Source organism: Henckelia pumila, chromosome 4, assembly GCF_033568475.1.
Source record: "Henckelia pumila isolate YLH828 chromosome 4, ASM3356847v2, whole genome shotgun sequence".
Taxonomy (NCBI): Eukaryota; Viridiplantae; Streptophyta; class Magnoliopsida; order Lamiales; family Gesneriaceae; genus Henckelia; species Henckelia pumila.
The window spans coordinates 122,668,292-122,679,696 of record NC_133123.1 but is presented as its reverse complement, the minus strand read 5'-3'; the positions used below and the strand labels follow the sequence as shown (position 1 = coordinate 122,679,696).

The 11,405-nt window shown below is 38.2% G+C and overlaps 1 protein-coding gene across 1 annotated transcript; it reads left to right on the top strand.

Moving 5' to 3' along the window:
- The first annotated feature begins 2,014 nt into the window (after nt 1-2,014).
- Nucleotides 2,015-8,434, top strand: LOC140861663 (uncharacterized). Its single transcript, XM_073264684.1, has 5 exons — nt 2,015-3,501; nt 3,728-4,416; nt 5,158-5,471; nt 5,838-6,060; nt 8,061-8,434. The coding sequence occupies exons 1-5, from the start codon at nt 2,015-2,017 to the stop codon at nt 8,432-8,434; spliced, it is 3,087 nt and encodes a 1,028-aa protein (XP_073120785.1).
- The last annotated feature ends 2,971 nt before the right edge of the window (nt 8,435-11,405 follow it).

Here is an 11,405-nt window from a genome sequence, read left to right as displayed (position 1 = left end):
ACTACCCTATCCGGACTTTCCAAGTGGTTATCATTTATCGAGTGGATAAAGTCCGTGGTTTTGGTTGTACACCATTAGTCCTTACTACTTGAAACATCATTGAGACTCTATATGCTAGTACTGTACTTTGACTCGTTTACCGACTCTATTGGGGTCATCAGGTGTCGGGATTGGGTGCAGTTACGACACATATAGGAGTCGATGCTTTGTTGTCAAGGATTCACCACATACTTGCGAGTGTGGATATCCTGTGCAATCTGAGGAGATATTAGTGTGACGAATCTCTGGCCAGAGTACATGATGTGTTTTAAGAAATGGTTTCTTAGTAGCACATGCGATGTCACTATTTGATCTTCAAGATGTATTGCATAGTTATCGAATCTCGAACGACTCTCGATTTACCCATGGTTGTTGATTCGATCGGGATATATGGATGAAGGGACCGTACTGTACGCTAACCAAAATCTATTGGTTCTTGCAGGCACTATCAGTGATACCTAGGGAATCATGGGGCGATGTTGCTAGGCGCTCTTACCATGATTCGATGGGCAAGTCGGAAATTGTTGTTCCGAGTCAGAAGGAGTTGTGAGCCCACGGCTAGCTGTATTCCTGAACCATTGAGGGTCACACAGAGTAATGGATTTTTAATCCCCGTTGAGATAGTTAAATTTAAAGAGTTAAATTTAATGAATAAAGAAGTTGGACTTCTTATTTAAGAGTAGAGGAGTAAGATTTCCTAAAATGACATAGGGATGAGCATTTTTGAAAACCACTGAATTCGGATTCAAAAAATTTATCTTGACTCTAAAAGATGCAGAAATGGTTTCTGTGAACATTGGTGAAATTGGTTTATCAATCTGAGTCACGATGAATTTTATATTAATTTCTGAACATGCGGGCTTTGCTTGTCAAGCTTGAACTTATGACTAATGGGCCCTAAGCTGTTAGAAGCCCACATTATAAATAAGTTATTGCAGTACAGAAATTACACAACAGATGTCACAATTTTCGAAAACCCTGGTTTTTCTCTCTAAAAGTGGCCGCCCCCCTCCCCTCTGCTCGGGAAAAATCCAGCCTGTGAATTTTGAATTTACAGTCTGGTTTAACGGATCAAATTCGTTAATTCTCTTCGTAGAAACTTCTGATAGATTTTCTAGTGCAATCTATCAGAAGGATTAAATATCCTTTCGTGGACCTGATTGAAGAACAGTTCGTCCATCAGTTCCTGGGATATACAACAAGAGCAGAGTAATCTGTTGGTGTCCATAATCTCGATTCGAGATTGGAGGTAAAAATTTATAATTGTTATTTAATTTTTACACGCACAATTTAATCGTAAAGTTTTGATACCCATTATGGAATCGTTCCATATATAAAAATTTTAAACTTCCGCTGCACCGGGTATCAATTCTGATTGATCTGATCGCCGTTCTTCAACAAAGATTTCCACGCACAAGAAAAGAGACGCTTCAGACTACAATTCACTGCGCATACTCTGAAGAATTCCATTGAAGAATCTGAAGAATTCTGAAGCAAGGTTTGCAACCATTGTTGTTGCTTGTCCCCGTGTTGCCGTTCGTGACACTGTTGAAATAGTGTTGTTCGAAGATCTTTACTGTTTCTTCTATTTAGGCTACGAGAGTTGCATCCAGTTTCTTTTATACCTTGTCATATTTTAGGATGCAAGTTTGATTTCTCAACGTGTTGAGGAATTTAGAATTTAATGACTTTTCGTAAAATCACTAGGATTATTTTGTAAGACTGTTCTTACGTTTACTAGTGATATTTAGCCCTAAGGCACCCGCACGAGTTTTTATACTCGTGCAAAAGTTATTACTTGAGTTTTATTTACGCTTTAAGTTTCTGCTGCACTGTGTTATCTTTGGTGTTACGACACGAAGTACAACACTGCCATATTTTATATAACAACCACGTACACCGTTTATTTCACGTGGTATCAGAGCCACCACTTGACTTTACTAAGTGTGTTCCTGGTTTGTGTTACAGGTTAGTTATGGACACTCCGTACACAAGTGAAATTCTTCCACCTATTTTGGATGGAACGAATTACGGCCCTTGGAAATTGAAGATGAGCATGTATATTCAATCCATTGAGTCCAGGGCTTGGCAACGTGTTCTTGATGGCTGGACACCACCTATGAGAGATGATGATCTTCCAGGACCAAAGCCAAGATCACAATGGACAGTCGAAAAGAATACTGCGGCTATTTATAATGTTAAAGCTCTTAATGCTATGTTCACTTCAGTTGATATGAACATGTTTAATTTAATTGGTACTTGTATTTGTGCTAGGGATGCTTGGGAGAAACTACAAACTCACTGTGAAGGCTCGGAAAGTGTCAAGAAGACAAGGATGCATCTCATAACTTCAAAATTTGAAAAATTGAGAATGGAGGAATCAGAGACCATCATGGAATATAATGGAAGATTGAAGAGTCTTGCAAATGAAGCATCTATTCTTGGCGATCCTATTTCGAACGAGAGACTTGTATCCAAAGTGCTTCGTTCGCTTCCCAAAAGATTTCACACCAAGGTTTGTGCTATAGATGAATCCAAAGATACATCTATAATGGGTTTGGATGAGTTAATTAGTTCTCTTCGCACCTATGAGATGGAGTTGGAAGCCGAAGATGACTCGAAAGGTAAGTCTATTTCTTTTCAAGTATCTAATAATGTTTACAATGATTTTGCTGAAGTTCAACATGAAGTAAAGGATTCTGATCTTGAGGAAAATTCTATTGCCTTGATCTCGAAGAAATTTACTGATTATCTCAAGGTAATGAAAGAAAATAAGGATGTGAAAAGTGCACAATCCTCAAATTTTCCTAGACTGCCTACTTCAGAGAAGCCTCAAAAACCTGCTGCTACTCGAGGACCTCGTCAAAGGTATGATAGTAAGGCTCAGTCCTCAAGCAAAAATTTTGATAATGTTCAATGCAGGGAATGTAAGGGATATGGCCACTATGCTTATGAATGCGCAAATCGCCTTCGGAAAGGTATGAATGTTTCTCTGAGTGATGATGATTCTGAAGAAGAACAAGAAAAGTTTGAACATGCTGATCTAATATCTTTTACTGCTTTACTAGAGAGTAAGAAAAATTTTCAGATCAATCCTCTCGGTGTTGGCTCCGGTGTTGCCACACCTAGACGCAACACTGTTCAAAAATCTGTTTGTTTTGTTGCTTCTAACCTTGATAATTTCAGTAATCATGAAGAACAGGTAGATGATCCTTATACTCTGGAAGGTATTCGAAAACTCTATGAAGAGTTGTACTGTGATTGGAACAAGAGGAATCAGTTGAACACAACTCTTACAAAAGAGAATACTGAATTGAAAGCTGCTATGGCTAGATTGGAAATTCTCTTGAGTAAGAAAGATCTCGAATTAGGGTTGCTGAATTCTGAACTTGAAAGAGCAAAAACAACACTTGATAAATTTAATTCCAGTTCGAGCAAACTTGATTCCATTTTGATTATGGGGTAAGAATGATAAGTTTGGACTTGGTTTTAAAGAAAGTGTTTTTAAAACTGGTGAATCTTCCAAAACACCAGTGTTTGTGAAAGAAGGTAATGATTTCTTGAACCATCCTTTAACTGCCTTGAAAGGTAAGAAACCCATTGTTGAGAAAAATATTTCTGTCCCAAAGCCAAAACAATGGAAACGTCCTTTTGTGTGTCATTATTATCTCAAACCTGGCCATATCAGGCCTTTTTGTCGAAAGTTGAAGAATGACTATGTTTTGTGGGAATCTAAGCAAGTGTTGTCCCCCGTGTTGCACAACACTAAGAGCAACACTGGCAAAAAGAGGACCACTGTGAAGAAAGTTTGGGTTCAAAAGCCTGATGTCAGATGTTTTGTTATTTATACTTCTTTGAAAGCTAATACTGCAGGTAATTGGTATTTTGATAGTGGAAGTTCACGATACATGACAGGTTTGAAAGATCACCTCACTGACTACATTGAACAGAATGGTGGTAGAGTGACCTATGGAGGAGGTGCAAAAGGAAGGATTGTTGGCAAAGGAACACTCAATGTGGAAGGGTTTCCAAAGCTTCACAACGTCTTACATGTTCAAGGACTTAATGCAAATTTAATTTCAATTAGTCAACTGTGTGATGATGATTTGCATGTGAAATTTGATAAAAATACTTGTGAAGTTTTTGATAATGCTAATCGTTGTGTTATCACAGGTACACGATCAGTGGATAACTGCTACCAACTAGGTGAAGAATTGGCATGTAGACACTCAAAGATTGATGAGTTTAGTCTATGGCACCAAAAACTTGGACATGTGAATTTCAAGACCCTAAAGAATCTGAGTAAGTTTGAAGCTGTCAGAGGTCTTCCAAATCTAAAGACTGGTGTTCCATATATTTGTGGTGCATGCCAAAAAGGTAAGCAAACCCGTGTTGCGCATCCCGTGTTACAACACTGTGGGACAACACGGTGTCTTGAACTTTTTCACATGGATTTGATGGGTCCTATGGAAGTCGAAAGTTATGGAGGTAAAAAGTATTCTTTGGTATGTGATGATGATTTTTCACGTTTTACATGGGTAAGGTTTCTTAGAGAAAAATCAGATACTTTTGATGTGTTTAAGAAGTTGTTTACCAAGATTACTAACCTATATACTTTGACTGTAGCAAGAATCAGAACTGATTATGGAAAGGAATTTGAGAACTCATCTTTTTCTTCTTTGTGTGATAAGAAAGGCATCTCACAGGAGTTCTCAGCCCCAAAAACTCCTCAACAAAATGGAATTGCTGAAAGAAAGAATAGGACGTTGCAGGAAATGGCTAGAGTGATGATGAGCTCAAAAAATATCTCCAAAGGATTTTGGGCAAAAGCATTGAACACAGCGTGCCATATTTCCAATCGGGTTTATTTGAGAAGTGGTTCTTCAATGACTTCCTATGAGATTCTCATGGGAAAGAGACCAAATCTTAACTATTTTCATATATTTGGCTGTGTGTGTTATGTTTTGAATGATAGAAATCACCTAGCAAAATTTGATGCCAAGAGTGATAAGTGTTTGTTCCTTGGTTATTCTACTAATATTCGTGCATATAGGATGTATAACCTTAGGACCAGAACAATGATGTAATCCATTAATGTTGTTTTTGATGATGGTGCAGATCTCAAAGGAAAAACTGCTGAAGATGATGTTGAAGGCTTGCTGGAAATTCCTCTCGAAGAACACAGTGTTGTCCCAGATGTTACAACACCAAACACAACATTGGTTCCTTCAGAAATTCATGAGGAAAATTTCCAAAATAATGAGGAAGCTGAAATGATTACTGAAAAGAACCTTCCAAGCAAGATACAGAAGAATCATCCTTCATCACAGATTATTGGAGATGTGCATGGAACAAGGCAAACTCGAGGAAAGGACAAAGTTGACTACCGCAAGATGGTTGGTTTAGTATGCATGAGTTCCGTGTACTCTCAGGTAATGCATTCCTGTTTTGTCTCCAATATTGAACCCAAGAATGTCAATGATGCTTTGAATGATGAATTTTGGATAAATTCCATGCATGAAGAACTTGAGCAATTTGTCCGAAATGATGTTTGGTTTTTGGTTCCACCACCTGATCATGGTAATGTTATTGGTACAAAATGGATTTTCAAAAATAAAACCGGTGAATCAGAAAACATCATTAGGAACAAAGCAAGGTTGGTTGCTCAAGGGTATACGCAGGTTGAAGGGGTTGATTTTGATGAGACCTTCGCTCCTGTTGCCCGCATTGAGTCAGTCCGACTATTGCTAGCTATTGCATGTCATATGGGTATAAAACTTTATCAAATGGATGTGAAGAGTGCGTTTTTTAATGGTATTTTGAATGAGGAAGTTTATGTGAAGCAACCCAAAGGCTTTGAGGATCCACATCACTTGGATCATGTTTACAAGTTGAAAAAAGCACTCTATGGTTTGAAGCAAGCTCCACGAGCTTGGTATGGTAGGTTGACCGAGTATTTACTCGAAATTGGTTTCAAACGAGGTGAAGTTGACAAAACTCTTTTTATTCAAAAGGCCAAAGGTGAAATTTTTATTTGTCAAGTATATGTGGATGACATTATCTTTGGTGCGTCTTCTCAAAAGCATGTTGATAATTTTGTTGAATGCATGTCTTCTACTTTCGAGATGAGCATGGTAGGAGAGTTAACTTTTTTCCTTGGATTGCAAGTTAAGCAAACAAATGAAGGAAATTTTCTTTGTCAAAGTAAGTATGCAAAGAACTTGGTGAAAAAGTTTTGCAAAGAGAATGTTAAGAACATGAAAACTCCTATGGGCTCGAGTGAAAAATTAGGAAAAGACAGTGTTGCGGCTGGTGTTGACAACACCATGTATCGCAGCATGATAGGAAGTCTTTTGTATTTGACTGCTAGTCATCCTGATATCATGTTCAGTGTGTGTTTATGTGCTAGATACTAATCTGATCCAAAGGTAAACCAATTAAAAGCTGTCATGAGAATTTTGAAATATGTTTCGGGTACATTAGACTTGGGATTGTGGTATACAAGGGAAACCAACACTAACCTTGTAGGTTTTAGTGATGCCGATTGGGCTGGTGATGTGAATGATAGAAAGAGCACTACGGGTGGGTATTTTTACCTTGGCAATAATTTGGTCTCATGGTATAGTCGTAAGAAAAATTGTGTGTCACTTTCGACTGCTGAATCTGAATATGTGGCAGCCGGAAGTTGTTGTTCACAACTTTTTTGGATGAACCAAATGATTGAAGACTATGGTTTTAAGAGTGAACCCCCCATTATTTATTGTGATAATTCAAGTGCTATTGATATATCAAAAAATCCAGTTCAACACTCACGCACAAAACACATTGACATTCGTCATCACTTTATTCGAGATTTGGTAGAAAAAGATATGATTCAAATGGAGTTTGTTGGAACCAATAACCAATTGGCAGACATCTTTACTAAAGCATTAGATCATGAGAGATTTTCAACTCTTCGAAGGTCTCTCAGCATGTGTGCATTATAATCCCTTGCATGTGTTGTCTTCGGTGTTACAACACTACCGACAACACTATTGTTTTTCTTGTCATGCATTTTTAAGGTTTTTAGACATTCTGCACTCATTCTGTTTTGTGTGGTGTTTAAATCTCTGTTTTGTTGATTCAATCGATGCCAAGTTTTTCTGCAAACTGTTATTGAAACACACTGGCCCTTGCAAAATAGACTCTGACACCACTAAGTAGTTGAGGGATGTACGTGTATTCCATGTTCTTGTTCCATGTGAAAGGTGGTTTCGCATATTCAGTGTCATAATCTTTTATAAAGTTTGTTGACCAATGCCATAAATACGAACTTTATCAAAATAGGAAGAAAATGGAAAAAGCTACCTAATTGAGTCCAATGAAGACTGTTCGATTAGTGTGAAAGCTACCACTTCTGAAATTTTCTTTATCAAGGGTAATCAAGTGTGTATGTCTCAAATGCTTTTTGAAAAACTATGGTGTTGGAGTTGATGTTGGCAACACGAGAGGCAACACTACACTCATCAACATTTTGTTTTGCTTGTGATTGCATTTTTATTTTATGTTATACTCTGTTTAGGCATAAAATAGATCATGCATATGCATTTTTGCTCATAAGGTTCTGTTGTTGGGTAAGGTTCTACATAGACGAATTTTTGATGATTTACCCTATTTACTAAAAATTGAATTTTAGTGATTGATTTTTGGTTCAGTGGAGTTAGGCTGATGTGGAGGTAATTCTGAAATATTTGGATTGAAATATTTATCTCAGATTATTGCCTTAATTATGGGATTTTATCTCTTTAATCTCGGTTTTTAATTTTCGACCGATAGGAAAGTTACCGTTGTAACTGGAGAGAGATCAGGGATCAGGGTAATTATGGGTTTGTTAGGATTTTGTTACCGTTTGAGATAAGGATTCTATAAATATGTTTTTTTTATAATCATCGGGCATTATCTTCTCTCAATTCTTTGTTCCCGATTGCTTTTCTCTGCGAACCCTACCCTTCTCTCACTCTCAAATTTTCGTTCAATGGCAGGATTTGATCCACAGGATATTCGAAGTGAGATGGGCCACAAAGAGCCTGATGTTGCTGCCGGTGTTACAACACCAGAAAACCCATCTTCCACTCCTTCTCTGCCGATAGTTCCAGTACCCATGGAACCTGTTCCTCTCGCTGTTCTCATGCCTGGAGAACCAGGGAACGCAATTGATGTGGAAAATCTTCCTGATTTCTCCGTTTTGAATAAGGTGAATCCTGCAGCACCAATGGCTTGCCGATCAAAAAGGCAGGCTGGATACAACCCTGATTTTACTCAATCCAAGTGTTTTTACAAGGGTCCACGCATATCTATGGCTGAAGAAGACCGCAGCTCCGGTGACGTATATGCATCCGATCTTGCCATAATTTGAGCAACATTTGCAAATCTTGAATTTGTTTGACCAATCGCCAAATTAAGATTCCTCTAGAGAAAAAAGAATCTGCCCCCGGAAATCTCGTAATTATCCAATTCAGAGTTCAGATGCACCACCTCAGCTCTGCCGCCGACGCGTGAAGATTTCCTCGAAAGCGATGAAATCAGAAACAAATCAGAGAAGGGTAGGGTTCGCAGAGAAAAGCAATACGAACTTTATCAAAATTGGAAGAAAATGAAAAAAGCTACCTAATTGAGTCCAATGAAGACTGTTCGATTAGTGTGAAAGCTACCACTTCTGAAATTTTCTTTATCAAGGGTAATCAAGTGTGTATGTCTCAAATGCTTTTTGAAAAACTATGGTGTTGGAGTTGATGTTGGCAACACGAGAGGCAACACTACACTCATCAACATTTTGTTTTGCTTGTGATTGCATTTTTATTTTATGTTACACTCTGTTTAGGCATAAAATAGGTCATGCATATGCATTTTTTCTCATAAGGTTCTGTTGTTGGGTAAGGTTCTACATAGACGAATTTTTGATGATTTACCCTATTTACTAAAAATTGAATTTTAGTGATTGATTTTTGGTTCAGTGGAGTTAGGCTGATGTGGAGGTAATTCTGGAATATTTGGATTGAAATATTTATCTCAGATTATTGCCTTAATTATGGGATTTTATCTCTTTAATCTCGGTTTTTAATTTTCGACCGATAGGAAAGTTACCGTTGTAACTGGAGAGAGATCAGGGATCAGGGTAATTATGGGTTTGTTAGGATTTTGTTACCGTTTGAGATAAGGATTCTATAAATATGTTTTTTTTATAATCATCGGGCATTATCATCTTCTCTCAATTCTTTGTTCCCGATTGCTTTTCTCTACGAACCCTACCCTTCTCTCACTCTCAAATTTTCGTTCAATGGCAGGATTTGATCCACAGGATATTCGAAGTGAGATGGACCACAAAGAGCCTGATGTTGCTGCCGGTGTTACAACACCAGAAAACCCATCTTCCACTCCTTCTCTGCCGATAGTTCCAGTACCCATGGAACCTGTTCCTCTCGCTGTTCTCATGCCTGGAGAACCAGGGAACGCAATTGATGTGGAAAATCTTCCTGATTTCTCCGTTTTGAATAAGGTGAATCCTGCAGCACCAATGGCTTGCCGATCAAAAAGGCAGGCTGGATACAACCCTGATTTTACTCAATCCAAGTGTTTTTACAAAGGTCCATGCATATCTATGGCTGAAGAAGACCGCAGCTCCGGTGATGTATATGCATCCGATCTTGCCATAATTTTAGCAACATTTGCAAATCTTGAATTTGTTTGACCAATCGCCAAATTAAAATTCCTCTAGAGAAAAAAGAATCTGCCCCCGGAAATCTCGTAATTATCCAATTCAGAGTTCAGATGCACCACCTCAGCTCCGCCGCCGACGCGTGAAGATTTCCTCGAAAGCGATGAAATCAGAAACAAATCAGAGAAGGGTAGGGTTCACAGAGAAAAGCAATACGAACTTTATCAAAATTGGAAGAAAATGGAAAAAGCTACCTAATTGAGTCCAATGAAGACTGTTCGATTAGTGTGAAAGCTACCACTTCTGAAATTTTCTTTATCAAAGGTAATCAAGTGTGTATGTCTCAAATGCTTTTTGAAAAACTATGGTGTTGGAGTTGATGTTGGCAACACGAGAGGCAACACTACACTCATCAACATTTTGTTTTGCTTGTGATTGCATTTTTATTTTATGTTACACTCTGTTTAGGCATAAAATAGGTCATGCATATGCATTTTTGCTCATAAGGTTCTGTTGTTGGGTAAGGTTCTACATAGACGAATTTTTGATGATTTACCCTATTTACTAAAAATTGAATTTTAGTGATTGATATTTGGTTCAGTGGAGTTAGGCTGATGTGGAGGTAATTCTGGAATATTTGGATTGAAATATTTATCTCAGATTATTGCCTTAATTATGGGATTTTATCTCTTTAATCTTGGTTTTTAATTTTCGACCGATAGGAAAGTTACCGTTGTAACTGGAGAGAGATCAGGGATCAGGGTAATTATGGGTTTGTTAGGATTTTGTTACCGTTTGAGATAAGGATTCTATAAATATGTTTTTTTTATAATCATCGGGCATTATCATCTTCTCTCAATTCTTTGTTCCCGATTGCTTTTCTCTGCGAACCCTACCCTTCTCTCACTCTCAAATTTTCGTTCAATGGCAGGATTTGATCCACAGGATATTCGAAGTGAGATGGGCCACAAAGAGCCTGATGTTGCTGCCGGTGTTACAACACCAGAAAACCCATCTTCCACTCCTTCTCTGCCGATAGTTCCAGTACCCATGGAACCTGTTCCTCTCGCTGTTCTCATGCTTGGAGAACCAGGGAACGCAATTGATGTGGAAAATCTTCCTGATTTCTCCGTTTTGAATAAGGTGAATCCTGCAGCACCAATGGCTTGCCGATCAAAAAGGCAGGCTGGATACAACCCTGATTTTACTCAATCCAAGTGTTTTTACAAGGGTCCACGCATATCTATGGCTGAAGAAGACCGCAGCTCCGGTGATGTATATGCATCCGATCTTGCCATAATTTGAGCAACATTTGCAAATCTTGAATTTGTTTGACCAATCGCCAAATTAAGATTCCTCTAGAGAAAAAAGAATCTGCCCCCAGAAATCTCGTAATTATCCAATTCAGAGTTCAGATGCACCACCTCAGCTCCGCCGCCGACGCGTGAAGATTTCCTCGAAAGCGATGAAATCAGAAACAAATCAGAGAAGGGTAGGGTTCACAGAGAAAAGCAATACGAACTTTATCAAAATTGGAAGAAAATGGAAAAATCTACCTAATTGAGTCCAATGAAGACTGTTCGATTAGTGTGAAAGCTACCACTTCTGAAATTTTCTTTATCAAGGGTAATCAAGTGTGTATGTCTTAAATGCTTTTTGAAAAACTATGGTG

Bases quoted from the DNA above. Each gene is read 5' to 3' on its own strand.
- LOC140861663 (XM_073264684.1), top strand. From the start codon at position 2,015: ATGGACACTCCGTACACAAGTGAAATTCTTCCACCTATTTTGGATGGA. The intron at 3,502-3,727 runs GTAAGAATGATA...TGGCCATATCAG, and splicing joins GATTCCATTTTGATTATGGG to GCCTTTTTGTCGAAAGTTGA. The intron at 6,061-8,060 runs GTGAAATTTTTA...GTTCAATGGCAG, and splicing joins TTTTATTCAAAAGGCCAAAG to GATTTGATCCACAGGATATT.